General features: G+C 38.4%; 1 protein-coding gene across 1 annotated transcript in view; it reads right to left on the reverse strand.

Moving 5' to 3' along the window:
• Positions 1-18,199: 18,199 nt before the first annotated feature.
• SUCLG2 (succinate-CoA ligase GDP-forming subunit beta) overlaps positions 18,200-19,534 on the reverse strand; it is a 252,121-nt gene continuing 250,786 nt past the window's right edge. Inside the window, exon 11 of the mRNA XM_058562640.1 lies at positions 18,200-19,302. Coding sequence (XP_058418623.1) covers positions 19,187-19,302 — 116 coding nt within the window. The 3' untranslated portion in view covers positions 18,200-19,186. The remainder of the gene's footprint in view (positions 19,303-19,534) is intronic.

The raw sequence follows: 19,534 nt of genomic DNA on the forward strand, positions 1-19,534 counted from the left end.
AACTTCCCTCTTGATTAGCTTAAAGTCATTTGATTAGAGAGCTTAATTACATCTCCAAAATCTCTTCACCTTTGCCATATAATGTACCTTAATCACTGGAGTGCTATCCCATCATATTCACCAGTCCTGCCCATACTAAGAGGAGATTACACAGGGTGTGTTCACCAGAAGGTGGGAATCTTAGGGGCCATCTTAGAATTCTGCCTACCACAGTTTTCCTTCTGATCCCCAACAATTCACATCCCTCCAAAATACAACATTCATTCAACCTCCCAAGGTTCCCACAAGTTTCATCAGCTCACAGTCCAGCAATAGGGGGAAAAAAAAAAAGAATACAGTAAATTTTATCAACTGAAAGGAGAAATAAAAAAATAAAAAAAAATTTAAAACATAATGAACAGAATAAGATGTAGAAAGAAATACAAATAAACCAATTATCACAATAAATATAAAGAAATTAAACTCACTTTTAAAGATATATAGATTTTCAAGATGCCTAAAAAACACAAAATCTAGCTATATGTTTCTTAAATTGGGAAAACTAAAACAAAACATCAAAAGATTAAAAGTAAAGAAATGAAAAAGATATGCCACTAAAATGGTAACACCCAAAATCTGGGGTTATAATATAACATCAGACAAAATAGAACCTAAGTCCAAAGAATTACTGGGGATAAAGAAGAATACTAAAAATGATACACAAGGAATAACTCCCCCAAAGATACAATAATCATTACCTTATACACGTCTAACAACATTACCTAAAATATATATAAAGACAAATTGAAACTGGGAGCTTTCAACAAAACTCTATTAAAAATGAATAGAACAAGCTAACAAAAACTTAGTAAGGATAGAGAAGATTTGAAAACAGAATTATTAGGTTTGATTTAATAGCAATATGTTGAATTCTGTGTACCAATACATTCTTTTCAAATACAAATGTGTCCTTTATAGTAATTCACTATATCATAAAGAAATGTCAACAAACTTCAAAGTTTCACTATCATACAGAGTATGTTCTCTGATAGTAATAAAATTAAACCAGAAATCAAGAATTAAAAAATAGCTAAAAAGATAACATATTTAGAACCTTAAAAAATTCACTCATATAGGGGCCGGCCCAGTGGCGCAAGCGGTTGGGTGCGCGCGCTCCGCTGCGGTGGCCCGGGGTTCGCTGGTTCGGATCCCGGGCGCGCACCGACGCACTGCTTGGCAAGCCATGCTGTGGCGGCGTCCCATATAAAGTGGAGGAAGATGGGCACGGATGTTAGCCCAGGGCCGTCTTCCTCAGCAAAAAAAGAGGAAGATTGGCGGATGTTAGCACAGGACTGATCTCCTCACAAAAAAAAAAAAAAAAAAAAAAAATTCACTCATATATAATTCACAAGCCAAAAGGAAAATTACAGTGAGAGAATTATAAAATAATTAAGACAGAACACCAATGAAAAGGCAACATAACAAACTAATGGCAAGTAGATCAAAAAATACTTAGAGATAAGTTTAAATGCATATGTTCAATATCAAGAAAGACTAAATATAAATGAGTTAAGTATTTAAACTAAGGATCTATAAACATATCTTAGAAAAGGTAAACCCCAAAAATCAGAAGAGAGGCTGGCCCGGTGGCGTAGTGGTTAAGTTAGGCGCGCTCCGCTTCGGCAGCCCGGATTCGCAGGTTCAGATCCCAGGCACTGACATACACCACTCATCAAGCCATGCTGTGGCAGCTTCCTCAAGCAAAAAGGGGAAGATTGGCAGCAGATGTTAGCTTAGGGTCAGTCTTGCTCACCAAAAAAAAAAAAAAAAAAGAAAGAAATCAGAAGAAAAAAATAATACACATTATCAAGCAATGAATAAAATAGAAAACAAAAGTGCAATAGGAAGGGTTAATAAAACCAAAAATTAGTTCTCTGAAAACAGATCTCTAGAAAGACTAATAAAAAAATGAGAGAAGGCATAAAAAAATAAACAAGAACAAGAACAAAAGGGAGACAGAAACACCACAGATACTAAAAATTCATTAATCTGAGAATTAAGGTAATCCTATTCCTCTTGTTAGTATTTGAGGTAGGAAGAGACATATGGCAATTCTTGTGAAAAAGACAAGACAAAATGGGAAATTTTGCTAGAACTCTTCCAGGAAAGCTGTTTTGTTTTTTACTCTTAGGACATGTCACAAGACAAGGAACTTCCTCTTCCTGTTTTTGGATGTTGTTGTCTCCAGAAGTGATGCTTGGTGCTATGGCAGCCATATTGGATCATGAGGACAAAACCAAGGGAATCAGAAAAGCTAACAAGGATATTGCTGAACCCCCAAAGTAATCAACCCCCGAACTACCCTACCTTCAGATTCCTGTTATGTGAGATAATACATTCCTTATTGTTTAATTAGCTCTTATAAGAGTATTGTATGAGTTGGAGCCAAAAGCATCCCAATGGACATAGCATTCTGTAAGCTGTTTCTTAATTTTATTTTAAAAAGAGGTATTCAATGTAAAATCCACAGCTTTTCTTCCAAACAGAACAGAATAATCTGAGTAGCCTTCTTTCTTAGATAGCAAGACGCTATGAACATTACACTTTTTTTTTCTGTCTTTCCCTCACTTGTTAGGAAAACAACCCCATGGTCCCCTCAGATTACTGACATTTGGATAAGATAGCATGGAAAGGGTGAATTTTCTTATCTCCAGACAGAAATAGAAACTACACACAGGATTTTCTTATAAAACAGAGAATGGAGTGACTATAATATAGCATAGACTAGAAGTCAGGACTCTTGGGTCTATTTGTTCAGTCTTAGACTTCTTCTAAGATACTGGGGAAAAAAATCACTCAAGAACCTCTTGGCACCATTCTGGGCTGCACCTATAAATGGTAATTATACTTTTCTATTATAGAGCTCTCTATAATCTATTGTGATATGTAACTATCTCAAAGGAGTAGTTGACAGCTTAGTTAATGCATGGAGTATAAATCACTTTGAGCTTCTCACAGGAATGCAAAATGTACATTAAATCCAAAGTCTAGCAGTACAGGAAGGGAAAGAGAAACTGTGAATCATGAACACGGCACTAACAGATGCCTTAGGGTAGGGGTTATGTGGAGTACAACTGCAGCCTGTAGTTGAAAAAGGAAAATGACGCAACTGATGGGATGGCTTAATTTCTAAGGCAGGGCTGGGGAGATAGCTGAGACAGATTTGTGCCACAGAGTTGCAAATGGGTAATTGTGTGCAGCATGGCAACTCTGGTAGAGCCTATGAGGTCCAAAATGGTCTGGCCCTTGCCCACTTCTCCGTTACTAATTATATTAATGGCCCAATTCTTCATCCTTTCCTGTGCCCATGCCTTCTGCCATGGGATTTTAAACAGCTCTCATGCAGAAGTAGAGTATACTTATGGTATCTTGAGTCTGAATTTGGTCATGTGACTTGCTTTGGCCAATGGGATGTTAGTAGTTGTGATGCAAACAGATGCCTAAAAAGTGCTTGCATGTTTTTGATTTTGCTCTTGCTCTTCTGTGACTGTGCGGAGAACCCACCTGGCTAGGATGCTGAAGGATGCGACATGGGGAACAGAGCCAAGTCGCTCAGGTGTCTCAGCCAAAGTCAACCTAGATCAACCATCAGCCAGCTGGTTTGCAGACATGTGAATGAGCCAAATCAACAAGAGCCCAGCCTAAATCACTGACTCAGACTCAGGAGCCAAATAAACGCTTATTGTTGTAAGCCACTGAGTTTTGAGATGACTTTTTATGCAGCATTCTTGTGGCAACTGATTGGGTACACTCTCCAACACTTTCCGCTTGCTCTCTGTACTATTTAAGAGAATGTGCCATGTCCCCTGCACAGGATCCTTGCACATGCTATTCTCCCTCTACTTAGACCTGTCTCTTATGCTTCTCCCCCTAGCCATTTACCTTAGTCACTTCCTTAGTTGAGTACATTTATTCATCAGTTCTCAGCTCAAAAGTAGCTACCTTGGGCAAGCCTTTCCTTTCATCCCTGGGTAAGTCACATTTCTTTACCATATATATTCCTGTTACTTTATGTCAGAGCACTTTTTACTGACGTCTCTGCTAATAATTATACTCCCATTTTTGTGATATTGATTTTAAGTCAGTCTCCTACACTAGATAGCAAAGTACAAGAGTTTAGAGGACACAACTGTTATCTGGTTCTCCATTGTGCCTGAATGCAGTAGACAATACCTAATAGAGTGACTAGCACCAGTTTTTATTGAGTACAGAAAGAAGTTGTAGCAGATGGAGCTATCCTCCACCTTCTGTGGGTGATGACAGTTAACGACTTACACCTGTAGCCTTCTCCAGAGGCATGTCATTGCGTGACAGAAGCTGCCTTATTCAGAGGTACGTGAGAGGCGACCCAAACCAGCCCTCTCTTCCAGGGGGTGCCCATAACCAATGATTGACTGATGCAGGTATTGAATAGTCCAGCCTGCTCCCCTCTGGGTGAGACACCCTCTGTGGTGCAATTCATGCTCTAGAGCTCCCACGAGATCAGGCTTAGGCTAGATTTCTCCTGAAACCACATCTCTGTCCAGTCCCTTTCCTTGCACCATGCCATTCCCCTCATCCTCGTTATGCTTCTCCGGAGAACTTGACCTCAATAAATCATTTGCATAAGAATCTTTCTTTCAGGTTCTGCTTCCAACCAAACCCAACCAAAGACATGAGTTCAACTTGAGCATTCCTTGCTTATTCAAGAAGGAAAACTGAATTAGAACCCTGAAATATTACCTATTGGGATAACTCTTTGGATAGAGAAAATAAGAGCTCACTTTTCTCAAAGGGCCCAGAAATTCACATTTAATAATTTCACTGTTGTGGGCCGGCCCCGTGGCTTAGTGGTTGAGTGCACGCGCTCCGCTGCTGGCAGCCCAGGTTTGGATCTCGGGCGCGCACCGCTTCTCCGGCCATTCTGGGGCCACATCCCACATACAGCGACTGGAAGGATGTGCAGCTATGACATGCAGCTATCTGCTGGGGCTTTGGGGGGAAAAAATAAATAAATAAAATCTTTAAAAAAAAAATAATTTCAGTGTTGGTTAGAGCCGCTATGGTTATTAATACTAGCTCTTTCAAACATAAGATTTTTAGTGAGTAGGGTTAAGTGCGCATGCTCCGCTACTGGCGGCACGGGTTCGGATCCCAGGCGCACACCGAGGCACTGCTTCTCTTGCCATGCTGAGGCCACGTCCCATATACAGCAACTAGAAGGATATGCAACTATGACATACAACTATCTACTGGGGCTTTGGGGGGAAAAAAGGAAAAAAAGGAGGAGGATTGGCAATAGATGTTAGCTCAGAGCCGGTCTTCCTCAGCAAAAAAAACAGGAGGATTAGCACGGATGTTAGCTCAGGGCTGATCTTCCTCACCAAAAAAAAAAAAAGAAAAGATTTTTAGTGAGTAAATAAAATGTAGGAGCATATAGCAAAGTTTTATTCCTTCCTGGAAATGTGGATTACCATAATTGTACCACTATACAATAATACATTTCTTAACAGAACAGTCCAGGTAGAGAGCATGTTTGATATCTGATTACTAGGATTTTCATCTCACATCTATATGTGGGTTGCTGCTTTCAGAAGATAATTAAAGAAGAGGTGATGGTGGCTGCAAAAATGTCCATAATATAATGTTAAAAGAAAAATGATACAAAGTTACACATAGTGCAATCCTAAATAGTAAAACAAATCTATCCTTCTATCTATCTAGGCATTGAAAAATGAATGAAAGGAAGCATACCAAGATATGAACAGTAGCAGTGGAATTATTAGAGATTTTAATTTTCTTTTTTACATTTCTTTAATTTTAAAAATTTTAACAAAAAGCATGACTGTATTTTTTTTTCATGGTAAAAATAAAACAACTCAAAATGAGTAACTTAGCAAAAAGATCTTAGAGAACAATGGTATTTTTCTTTTCTAAATGAACTCAGTTCAAAAGTCTAAAAAGGGGGTCTTCCATTCCTGGGAAGATGAACTCAGTTAAAATGTCTAAGAAGGGGGTCTTCCACTCCTAGGAAGATGGACTAGATGTACCTTCCTCTTTTCCTCCAATGAGTAAAACTAAAAATCTTGCACATTATGTATTAAACAAATGTAAGATGACTCTGAAAGGTGAAGAAAAGAAGATCTCCTAGGTACCTCAGGAAACAAGGAACAACAAGATGGCAAGTTTCCTGGGTTTTCTTCTTGTCCCATGTATTCCACACTTGGAGCTGGCGAAGCTGGCAATCTGGAAATGCCCATGGGCACAGACAAGAAAAGCCCCAACAAAAGCCTGTTGTCTTTGCCCAAAGGACAAGAAAAGGAACAGCCTAGCAAGACAGAAAATATCTAGACTCTACTTCAGCCAAACGCTACAGAAATAACCTGTGACCCAACCCTACCCAAGCCAGCAAAGGCCGAGCGCGGAGCCTAGACTTCCCCCTTCACCAGGCTGTAAGGAGATGTCTCACCCTCCTGTGTTCATGCCAAAGTGACTAGCTATTATAACTTCACCTAGCCCAGGAAGATTCAGAGCTAAGTAGATAAATGTTTAAGATATTCAAATGTTCAATACTTTTGCGTAAAATATGGTATTTTGTGCAGTTGTCATGTGTAAGAAACGTTTAGACTAACAGGTCAGCATCATGTTTCCAATCTAAAATGTGTGACTGAGCATTTGATAAAGACTTGGGATTTTAAATTGAAATCTTACTAAGGATACAAACAATATCAGCACATTTAAGATAATTTGAGAATGACTATTTTTAACTTTATTTGACTTATGAGAATTACTTAAGCGCTTAGGATGGCTTGTCATAGAACTGAGAAGACTCGAAAAGAAAATGTAATATAAGTTTGAATGTTTAAAGGCATTTCACTAAGTTTAAAAATAGATCAAAATATGAATCAAAGGCCCCTTAAAAGTGATTTGTTACAATTGGATAGATTATAGAATAAGATCTATAAATTTAGGCAGTAGGCTTTAAAATTTATAACTTAATCAATCAATAACTTTTTAACCAATTTAAATATCTGAAAAATCTTTTCAATGCACAAAATCTGCCCACAAAGATGTAAAATCCCTCACATTGAAACATTACATGAACACATGGTATGATTATCATCGACGGAAAATTCTTGTTAGGTTTTTCTCGTGTTTCATTTTCCATCACTTCTCCAAGGCCTATGAAGTCCCAGTGAGTAGTTCTAAGCACATCTGGATTATCCACTCCTTGAGTAGAGGGTTCGTCTTTATTTAACCTGTTTTCTGCTATCAGCTGCCATGTTGCCAGGGAAGAGCAGATGTTAGACAAACATTTGTATGAATGAAATTTAATTAGCTACATTTTTCAAGCTCTATTTTAAAATGGTGTATGTCGGGACAGTGATCTTGAAGAGGTTTTTTGTGGCACACTTTCAAATACTAGAATTTTAGAGACCATGTTTCAAAGGATGAAGAGACTCAGAAGAACCTGCAACTCAGCAGCCATATTTGCAACTTGAGCACTAAGGTGATGACAACTCTGAGCAGCATTTGGTCCTCTCCAGCACTCTGGGAAGAATTGTTGACTGCTTTGAACATGCTTTTTTATATACTCAGGAGGCAACATTCTGCTGCGTTCCTTTTAACCAGTCATGTTTCTGAGGTGCTGGCTTGTTCTTACACTACACTTGTTCCTAAACAGCAAGTTTTACCCCCACTAAATGCCTCAACCTAGATCCACATACTGTTGGCCATTCATCACTGGAACACAATGTGGCATCATTTCAAATATTAGAATTTTAGACACCACATTTCAAAGGTTTAATGGACTCCAAACAACATGGAACACACCATTAATACATCACAATTCGTAGAAAAAGTAATTTCTATGTATTGAACAAAATCGAGGGGCATATCCATGAAATATATGCTAGTTGAGAATCACTAATTATTCCAATCCTAGGCTTAAGACTAAAATTGGCACTTATTGTGAGACACCATAGTGTAAAATGAATGAGATTTTTTAATTTAAGCGTTATTTAAATAGACTGGTTTAAAAACAAACTTTTACTTTGGTGTGTGTTGACCATATTTTATTTTCTTTAACAAATTTTTATTCTTCCCAATAGAATATTATTTAAAAGAACAGTATAACTTACATAAGTTTTCACTCTTATAGAAGATTTGCATTGCAAATTAATCCAAGACCCCTAACAAGGGACTGTATAAATGAATTTGTATCTTTTTAAGTTGAATACATTGATCTATTAAGCAAACTCTTCTCAAGTTTCACTTTAAGTAATATTTTTCTATTGGTAACTTCATTTCAATTATACCAGTAACCCATATTTACCACAGTAAATACAATTAAATCAGGGTTTCTCAGTCTTGGCACTACTGATTTTCAGCTAATTGATTTTTTGTGGGGAGGGCTGTCCTGTGTGGGAGGATATCTAGCAGCATCTTCAGTGCTATTAGGAGCGAGTGGCATTATCCCAGTTGTGACAAACAAAAATGTCTCCAGATATTGCCAGATGTCCTTGGGGGAGCAAAATTGCCCCCAGTTGAGAACCACTAAGTTAAATGAAAAGAAAACAAAATTACCTATTTCTCCCGGTGGTTAAGATTTGCTGCTCTCACTGCTGTGGCCTGGGTTCATTTCCCAGTCATGGAACCACACCACCTGTCTGTCAGTTGTCATACTGTGGCGGTGGCTCACACAGAGAAGTAAAACTAACAATTAGGATACACAACGATATACTGAAGCCTTAAAAAAAACACCTATTGTTCTACCAAACCTAATTAGTTTATAATCTTATGATCAACTTTTTGTGTATACATATATAAACATATGGCTAAATTTTTTTAAATGATGATATATATTGTTTAGTTGCTGTTCTTCTGCAGCATCTATTATCAACACTTTTTCACAAATAAGCCTATGTCAACTTCAACATTTTTAATGGCTACCTAGTATTCCACTGTTCGGACAGAATATAATTTATTTGTTCAATTGACTACTTTTAGATACTGAAGTTATTCCCAATCTTTCTTTCTCCCAGACAATAATGTGACAAAGTGTTCCTTTGGTTGGTTAACATATTCTTTGGTAACACTCTTTCCCTAAGAATTTTATGGATTCTGTTTCATTGGCTTCTGATATTAAAAGTGGTTGAAGAGAAATATAAATCCAGTATGATTGCTTTTCTCTTGTATTTTCTCATTTGCATGTTCAGTCAGGACACCCGAAGGATTCTCTCTTCATCTTTGCAGTTGAGAAATTCTGTCTTTAAAGTATCTATTTTTGTTGTTGATATTTCCTGGAATATAGTGTTCTTTTTCAATATTTAGGCACTGTCTTGACATGAGTACAGCCATGTTTGGCCGCTCCATTGACCTACAGCCACCAGCACAAAAAGAAATATAAAAGCTGCTTTCTGCGTGGTGGAAACTGGCCCTTCTCCCACGGAGGGAGTTGCAAGTTGTAACATTTCAAGGCTCTTGGAGCGTCGTAGCACGGGATGGACTGGCCATCTGTGCCGGGCTAAGATGATAACCAAAGAAAACAATGCATGTACACAACTGCTGGGCTGGGACGCTAGCCAAGGGGCTCAGTGCACCTACGCCACTGATAACCATTTGTGCATGGGAACACTGGATGCTTGCTCTGTAAACTCTGTAACTGCTTATATAAACTGCTGGAGACTGAGACCCGGTGAGAGTTCCACCTGTGGAAGGGATGCCTTGCCCAGGATGTGTGATCCTTGCCCAGGTGTGTCGATTGACAGGACTCTCCCGGCAGTGGGGCATGGATGTTGTGAGTAATTGATTTACTGTGAAGTAACTGATTTGATGTGTTCTCTTTTCGGTCAACCTGGTGTTTCTCTTTCCGGTTGATTTGTGTCATTTCCCTTCAGTCGATCTGGTGTTTCCCTTTCCGATTGATCTGATGTTTTTCCCTCTTATTATATGACCTATTCAGATCTGCTGCTATCTCAGCCGATGTGGATGTTTTCCCTTTCCAGTCGAGCTGGTGTTTTTCCCTCTTATTATTTGACCTATTCGGATCTGTTTGCAGACTATCGCCTTTACTATCCTCTATATAATAAAATATACCTTCAGTCCATTTGTTTGGAGTGGAAAGTGTCTTTTACGTCTCCGATCGAATCCCTGAACCTCTCATAACAGGCACAATTCCACATTCTTTTCAGTGAAATTTTCTTCTATTATATCTTTACAATAATTGGGACAACAGTTACCCTTATGTTGAATTATCCCTGTGTTTTTGCTAATTATTTTAATTTCTTCCTTTGCATTTACTACGAATCATACAATCCTTCATTTTATGTCAATATTTCAGTTTTTCTTTTCATTTGGTAACTTCATTTTTTTTTCTTTTGACTACTTCATTTAAATTACACCAATAACCCACTTTTACTATGGTAAATTATTAAATGTGGTTAAAGCAGGGTTTTTCAACCTTGACACTATTGACATTTTGGGTTGGAAAATTCTTCACTGGAGTAGGGGGTGGTTCTCCTGTGCATTGCAATACATTTAGGATTCATTGACCCTTGTGACTTTTTTTATTAGTTCTTGAATATTTTTGTTCTGGTCCTCAATTTGGTTTCCTTATCTCCTTTTTCTTTCTCTGTTTGTTTCTAAGTCAGTATTAGCACATTTTTATTAACTGAATTAATATTCTTAAGTTCTTCTATACTACAAAGCTCCTCCATTGAATTGTTTTTCTATTTCTTGAGTTACATTTTTCCAAAGGGAATTATTTGTCCGTTACGTTCTCTCTCTCTCGCCTTTACTGTGTAGCACAGACACCATACTCTTTTTTTCTTGTTCATGATTAACACAACCCACTCCATCTACTTTCTCTTTGTTCTGTTACAGTGTGTGCAAATTCTCTTTGATTCCCCGCCCACCTTATCTGAAATTAGCTGTCTACCTCTCTGAGGGCTGAAAAGTGCATATTCCAACTCCTTTACGGAGTCCACGTGCCAGTGGTGGGAATACTGGGGGGTAGATGGAAACTGTTCAGCTGACCTGTCTGCGGTCTTGGAAGAACCATGCCATGCTCTCTCCTCTGTGACTTTGCTAAACGTCCTGGATCAGGGTTGCCTTGCCCTAGTTGGGAGTGTATGCTGTTACCACTCCCACGACCTTGACAGTGGTAAGGGGAGAGACCCTCTGGCAACGGATCGTTCCTGCTTTCAGCACAGAGCTTCCAGGCTTTGCTTCAGCCAGACAGGGCAGCCCAGGTATTCCCTCTTCCTGTTTCACCTGTCACCACCCAGCAGCCATTTCCAAATTCTGAAGAGGGACAACCACGAATATTTTTAAGGTTGTTAACATGTATCAAAAAACTGCCCTCCAGAAAGGTTTTAGTGATTATATAGCAACTGCCAAATTGAAGAGGAGTATCTATTTCTCTAAACTCTTGCCAAACTTGCTTATTAGCATTCTTATTGTTAATACAACTGGATTATTTTTAAAATTAAAAATAAAACTATGAGAAAACATAGTTTAATGCATTTTAAGGTATTCAAATATTTTACGTATTTTGTGTGTGTGCGTGAGGAAGATTAGCCCTGAGCTAACATCTGTCACCAATCCTCTTTTTGCTGAGGAAGATTGGCCCTGGGCTAACACCCGCGCCCATCTTCCTCTACTTTATATGGGACGCTGCCACAGCATGGCCTGACAAGCGGTGTGTTGGTGCCCAGGTTCCGAACCCCGGGCCGCCACAGCAGAGCGTGCGCACTTAACAGCTATGCCCCTGGGCTGGCCCTACATATATTATTTGAAACCCACATGCAATATTCTGAAAGCTTACAAACATCAACATGCCCACTCGTTACAAAGTGCGTAACATTCTAAACAACTAACAGAAATTTAATCCTGAAATTTATATAATGTTAGAAACTAATGTTACCTCAACAAAATTAATTAAATTTAAAAAAAATTTAAAGGATTCTTATTTAATTAATGTGTAAAAATTCCCATGAAAGGCATCTTTCAAAGGCAATCATTAAAGCAACTATATAAAACTAGTGGTTATTTAAAAAAGAACAATAAACTTAAATGTTTCAAGACATAGTGTTGAAGATGGGAAACAATAACTTTTTAAATAGAGGTCGAAATATTTTTCAAAAAGTAATATATTTTTCATTGGAATCCAGAAGAGTTACTACTATTCCTTCCATGAACATACACACACACAAAATTAACATCAATTGGTAAGGTTGCTTGATTGTATACATGAGATCACATAAATGAAAAGTGGGAAATAAAACCCAATCTATGCTTTTATTAACATATGCAACTCCGAATACAAGGTCTCCTATCTTTCTATCATCTATCTAAAACAGCTTTATTCAGACATAATTCATGTACTATAAAATTCACTCTTTAAAAGTGTACAGTTCAGTGGTTTTTAGTACATTCCAAGAGTTGTACAATCATCACCACTAATTCCAGAACATTTTCATCACCCCAAAAGAAAACCCTATACCCATTAGCAGTCACTCCCCATTCTCCCCTCCCTCCAGTCCTGGCACCCACTAATCAACCTTCTGTCTCTACAGATTTGTTTATTCTGGACATTTCATATAAATGGAATCATACAATATGTGGCCTTTTGTAAATGGATTCTTTCATTTAGTATAATGCCTTCAGGGTTCATCCAAACTGTAACATTCATATACTTCATTCCTTTTTACGGATAAATAATATTCCATTGTATGGATATAGCCGATTTCGTTTATACATTCATAGGTTGATGGACATTTGGATTATTTCCACTTTCTAGAAAATTTTTCTGCAAAATGTTTTTATTTCAATGAAGTCCAGTTTATCCAGTCTTTGTTTGTCCCTTGTGCTTTTAATACAAGGTCTTTTAAAACTGTTTCTTCCCCTCCCCCACTTTTTTTTTTGCTCAGGCCAAATAATTTTAAGGATTAAGAGCAAACAAATATTTAACATTAAGGGATAATTGAAAACAAACTCCAACTAAGAACCTTCAAATCTTCCAGTCTCTCCTAGTCTCTGTCTGATCTCAGAGAACAGATCTCTAAATGACTGCTATACAGACGTGATTTCATTCCCTTCTCCCTTAGTTAGGAAAAGAGTTAGAAGCGCTCTCAGTTAAAAAAACATGCCTCGATGCACTGCCTCTGCAAATACAAGACAGGAACAAGAAAAAAAGAATATTTTCCCATAGTTGGCATATAAAACCTAATTAATTTTGGATTTGTGAAGTTTGGCAATAAGACACCTAAGAATTGCAACTGGCCTATATTGAATATCAAAATATGAGATAAGATTACTGGACCTCAGGTTCTCCAGAAGGGTGATGTTGCTAACTAAATTCTCTCTTATTGCGGTGATAATACTGTCTTCAGTCTTCACCTCTCCTGCATCTCTGCATTTTGTCTTGGGGGCGGTCATGGTTGTATATCAGGAAAGGCAGTGAATTGATGAGAAGGCACTTGGAATTAGGTCCCTAGAAAACAGCCCCTGCCTTATGAACTGTGGGAGAACAGGAACGCATTCCCACTGTAGTCCACACATCATGGCCAGCTGATAGGGCGATCTTTCAGCTTTTAGGTTTTGCTTCCCGTGGTATGGGGTACACCAGAGAGGCAATACATTCCAGAACCCAGTCTGCTAAACATCCTTGCCTCCAACATTCTTGCAAATTACCTATGACTATAAAGAGCACAACTATAGTGAATTTGGGTCCTTACAAGTTTAAAACAGAGTTAGTGGCTTTGCATTTAGAAGATCAGAGTTTCAATCCTGATCAGCCACATATTAACTGTGTGTTCTTGGTCATGTTCTTACCTTCCCTGAGATACAGTGTTCTCATCTATAAAGCAGGAATGATAGATTCAGAGTTGCTAAGATGATTAAGGTCACATAGGTAAAGTTCCAGGCATACAGTAAGCACTTAATCAATGTGAGCTCCTCTAAACGAAAGTAATGCATGCTAAAATCCATTAGATTTAGACTACAGAGCTGTGCTGTCCAATATGGTAGCTACCAGCAACACATGGCTACCAATTAATTGAAATTACATGAACTTTAAAATTCATTCTCAAAGCTCAATAATCACACGTGGCTAGTGGCTACATATTGTACAGCACCAATATTTTATCATTGCCATACTGCATCCTGCAAATGATCCTGCAAATGATCACAGAAAGTCCTATTGGGCAGTGATGCAATAGAAGAAGCGATAGAATTACACAAGAACTAGGGTCCAGAAGCCTAAATTTTTGCCACTAACTATATAACTTTAGTGGAGCAATTTTATCCCACTATGTCACAATTTCCTCAACGGTAAAATGGAATAAGCCTTTGCAGCAATCTTGTTGGGATCAGGTGCACTGAAATCACTGTTTTCCTTGATTTCTCATCATCTTCCCAGGACTCCAAGATTAAATTATGCACAACACAGTCTCTAGCAAAGACCATTTTGAGGACAGCTCGATAGCTACAGGTCTTTGGGAGTTTAATATTCATAGCCATGATTTGATATTATTCCAAAACACCTGTAAGTAGTTAAGAATAATATATGTTCAAAAGCACACCAAGCTACCTGCAGGCAGTTCTCGTGGTGATGAAGAGACAAATTAACATAACTGAGTAGGTTTTCATTGGCAAATGGCCTTTTGTAGACTGGTAAGCTCTCACATGTTTTAAAATAGAAAGATCAAAGATCATATTTCCTACTTATTCATTTGTTTCACTTTAATGCCTAAATCTGCCTTTCCCAGATTGGAAACAATAATCTCTTGATGTCATTCTGGGGGTAATGTATTTTTTTTATTTATCTAGAGAAGGGGTTGGCAGACCTTTCCTGTAAAGGGCCAAATAGTAAATATTTTAGGGCCATAAGGTCTCTATCACACCACTTAACTCTGCTCTTGAAGCGTGAAAGCAACCATAGACAATATGTAAATAAATGGGCATGGCTGTGTGCCAATAAACTTAACTTACTAAAACAGTCCCTCCGGCCTTAGTTCAACTCAGATCCAGAAGGATATGTAGAACATACCTTTCCTCACTCTTCCCCATTGTTTTTCACCACTATGTTTTTTATTTAATTTTTGAACATACTGCATCCTGCAAATGATCACAGACTTTTAAATGTTTAATTTAGAAATGTCAAAACATAATTTTTCTTCTCATTTTTATTAAGGCCTTGAACAAAAAACAATACATTTCTTTAAGATTATAACTTTTTTTTCCCTCAGACAGGAAATTGAGAGGGATGGACACAGCATATAAATTGTAAAAGAACTAATTAAAAATGATTCACAGATCTAGGCAGGTCATTTAAAGTTTCCTGGCTACTTTACTAATTCATGAATTGAATTACAACTTAAATGGAAAACCAAAATTGAGCTAAGTGCTTCAATGCCATTATATCTTACGAGGACATTACTGTTCGAGACAAATAAATTAAGGTCAAATATTTAGATCTATAGCACCTATACAAAAAACCCGGTAACTTGTATGCATGGGTAAAAAGGGACTCCAAAGAACTGGTGAGAAAGTAATAGAATAGAATCATGAAATTTTAGAGGTGGAAGTGTCCTTACGGAATAATTTGTTCAACTTCATTGCTTTACAGTTGATGGGTGTGGTTGACATCTCTTATTTTTCCTTCCCAGAATACACTGTTTTTTTCTGATTAGAGCTCCAATATTCCTTACAGAACCACCTCCTCCCTCCCTTACTCTGGGTGAGGCTGGTCTCATCCTCAGGTCAAGTGGACTCATCAGAGCCCTGTAAACTCCTGGCCAGAACAACTGGTTCAGGGGTAGGTTCTTGACCCCAAATTGGGTCATCTTTTTTGTGTGTGTGAGGAAGATTAGCCCTGAGCTAACATCTGTTGCCAATCCTCCTCTTTTTGCTGAGGAAGATCGGCCCTGAGCTAACATCCGTCCCATCTTCCTCCACTTTATGTGGGATGCTGCCACAGCATGGCTTGACAAGCGGTGCGTCGGCGCGTACCCAGGATCTGAACCTGTGAACCCCGAGCCACCGCAGCGGAGCGCGCACTAACCGCTATGCCACCGGGCTGGCCCCTGAGTCATCTCAATTCTGGGATGTCTCTTAGAATTACCACGAGAGAAGCTTCCTTCCTTCCTCTTTCCTTTCTCACACTCACTCTTTTTCTTTCTTTTATTCTCTTTCCTTTTCTCTTTCTCTCCCCCCACCTCTCTCCTTCTCTTTTAGAGATCCTAAGCTTGAGAATATGTACCTGGGATGGCCAGCATCCTCACTGCCACGTTGTGGAAATGGCCTGCCTGAGAATGAAACGGGCACAGAGACAAGCTGGTCTGAGATGCAGAGTCCAAGTTCTGATGGCTCTGAGTCTCTGGATCCAGCCTTCACTGTAACCAGAAACCTCTGTTTTTGAGGTTGAAAGTTGAGTTTTTGTCACTACAAAAGAGTCTGGACAAATACAATAGGTTAATCAACTCAAAGAAGTGAATGCTGATAAGTGGGAGGGTCAAGGCTTTAATCTCATCGAAATGTGATGCTTGTTCTAGGAGATTTACATGGTAGACTAGCAAGTCTGTTAAAATCTTGCATGCAAAGCAGTTTAGATAAAAAGTGTATACTACTCTGTAAGCTCCTGGGACATGGGGTACCATGCTTAGATTGCCACCTCCTTTCATGAATACTCTTGCTAGGATGAGGCCAAAGTTAAAAAATATTGATCAGATACAAAGGAAACTATTTTTCATATTTACATATAGTGAGACAAAGACTTGAAGGGGATGCTGAAGGGGGGGTCAGAAATATAGGCCATGCTGGCGTAGGTGATATATGGAGGACTTCAGACCCACTACCCACACAAACTGCCTGATTCCGCTCTGTGCCATCAGTCAGTATAGCTGGGTCTACACACACACACACACACACACACACACACACACACACACCAGTAAGTCATTCCACAAATATTTATGGAATCTATATTGTGCTCAGCACCAGGGATAGCATTTGAGAAACAGAAACTCAGACAACTTGGAGCTTCCAAGAAAAAATAAAAAGTTTAATTCTGACAACCACTTATTTGAAAATAAAGGGCTATTTGCTTGTTATTAACCCTTTTATAAAAAAATCACATGAAAGATTTAATTCCTTTATCTCCTCCTCCAAATTTGATTGATCAGAAACATCAATATATACAGTGAGTGAACACAGGCCTTTAAAGGACAAAAAATTGAAATATGCTGATTTTTGCCTGACAAAATATATATTATTTCTTTTATTGTACTAACTAGCTATTAAGCTGTCAAAAACAAAACCACACCTAAAAAGACATTGTTAATATTTTTCATTCATTGTGTAACATAGGAAAGGATATAAGACGGATCTATCAAATGGTTTCTTTCTCCATGGCAAATATGAATCTATAAAATAATGACTTTTTAGCTTTTGTCCACATGTGAAATTTATGAGAACAATGTAAACTGGTAAAAAACAAAGAAGTTTGGTCTGCTACGCATTTGTGTTTTTTTTTTTTTTTGTGAGGAAGATCAGCCCTGAGCTAACATCCGTGCTAATCCTCCTCTTTTTGCTGAGAAGACAGGCTCTGAGCTAACATCTATTGCCAATCCTCCTCCTTCCCCCCCCCCCCCCCGAAGCCCCAGTAGATAGTTGTATGTCATAGTTGCACATCCTTCTAGTTGCTGTATGTGGGACGCGGCCTCAGCATGGCCGGAGAAGCAGCGCGTCGGTGCATGCCCGGATCCGAACCCAGGCCGCCAGTAGTGGAGCGCGCGCACTTAACCGCTAAGCCACGGGGCTGGCCCCGCATTTGTATTTTGAGAGGAAAATTGTTAATGCTGGCAGCTGAGCCTCATTAAATGGGAGGAGTTTATGTCAGTATATTTCCTTTAGCACTAGGCAGACTGAAGTCACATTTTAACCTGTTATACATTTGTGACACTTACGTGGACTTCTGGTTTGTATACAATTTTTATTCTTTCATTGAATAGTCTCCTAACAGAAATGGTTACTGATAAAGTTGAGTGGAACTGAAATAATCCTAGGACAACCCAAATTTCCTAATTTTGAAATATGCCTAAGACACCAAGGCTAGTGTTTTAGTAAAATAAAAATTGTTTGAGGAATAAAATTGACGAAAATGAGAAATATACAGATCTTAGAGCTTACAAAACATAAGATTTTATTTAAATTCGTGTACAGATAAAAATTTACCAAAATTTCAACAAAAACCTAATTCAAATTCTTCCCCACCACAAAAATGGACATTATGTAAAAAAAGCCACATTCTCTCAATTACATTTTCCCAGCTGGTAGATTCTGGGCAGAAAGGGGAGGGGAGAGAAGATACCGACACTCACAACACAATTTGATCTTCTGTGACGTCTCATCTTGAAATGACTTAATTGAGGAGATTTCCAAAAGAATCAGCATTCTTCAGTTTTGACATTAAAACGGAAGTTTCTACTCCAAAATCACAAATAAGGCTTCTGGCTTTATTTTTAGTGTGAGGTAAACAGTATATTCAATATTAAGGCAAATGGTAGAATACATGTATGAGATATTAGTGTGGACCTTCCACTGTAAAATATATTTTGGAATATCCATGAATTTTCCAAACATGTTGAAATTAGAAAATTGTAAAAACTGTTGCAGTGTGTAACAGCTCTTTGTTTGAATGTCTTCGCTTCGCCTTTCTGATAGTGAATATGTTAAATGTAATCTGGTCTGAGTTTTTTATGGCCTGTGATTTTTGTATTACATAGGACTAAATGTTCACCAAAATTGTAAATGAATCAGGGCCTGATTTCAAATTCTCTCTCTCTATATATAAACTGTTTGGCCACACAGACTACTCCCCAAAGTTGGGGAAACAAGGCCTACGGAGCAGGTTTACCATGACAGCAAAGTATGAGAACACAGGACATTAATTTAATAAAGACTATAAGTGAAATCAGATTATTTAGGTTGTTTAGAAATCTTATTCAAGAAAATACAGATTTAAAATTTTTCATACAGTGATTGTTGCTCATCCCCTCCCCCTGTTTTTTCCCAATGAGATAACCATTTCCTTCACAGTGATGAGAAAACCATCCCTTTTTATGGGAAAACGGACTTCTTCCTCCAAGGCATCAGGAGAAAGGCATCACTTCTTAGTCACGCTGGCCACAGCTTTCTTGGCTGCATCCTCCAGGTCGACGGCTGAAGTAATGGGAAGCCCGCTGTTATTGAGTATGTTCTGGGCCTCGTGGACATTGGTTCCTAGAAGGGGTGGGGGTGGGGATAATGGTCAGTTACTGAAATGAAACAAGGTGGTGCCCTGGGAAGTTTTGTACAACCTGAGACCACAGGATACCCGGCTCTCACCTACACAATTTAATTACAATTCAGTTTCAGCTTTTTATGATCCAGATCTGGCTATTTAGATAGATCCAAATGACAAATTTATTTTTTTCCTCTTTTCACCTCAAATGTCTGGAATTAGAAAGATACT

This window comes from Diceros bicornis, chromosome 2 (assembly GCF_020826845.1).
Source record: "Diceros bicornis minor isolate mBicDic1 chromosome 2, mDicBic1.mat.cur, whole genome shotgun sequence".
NCBI classification, from domain to species: Eukaryota; Metazoa; Chordata; class Mammalia; order Perissodactyla; family Rhinocerotidae; genus Diceros; species Diceros bicornis.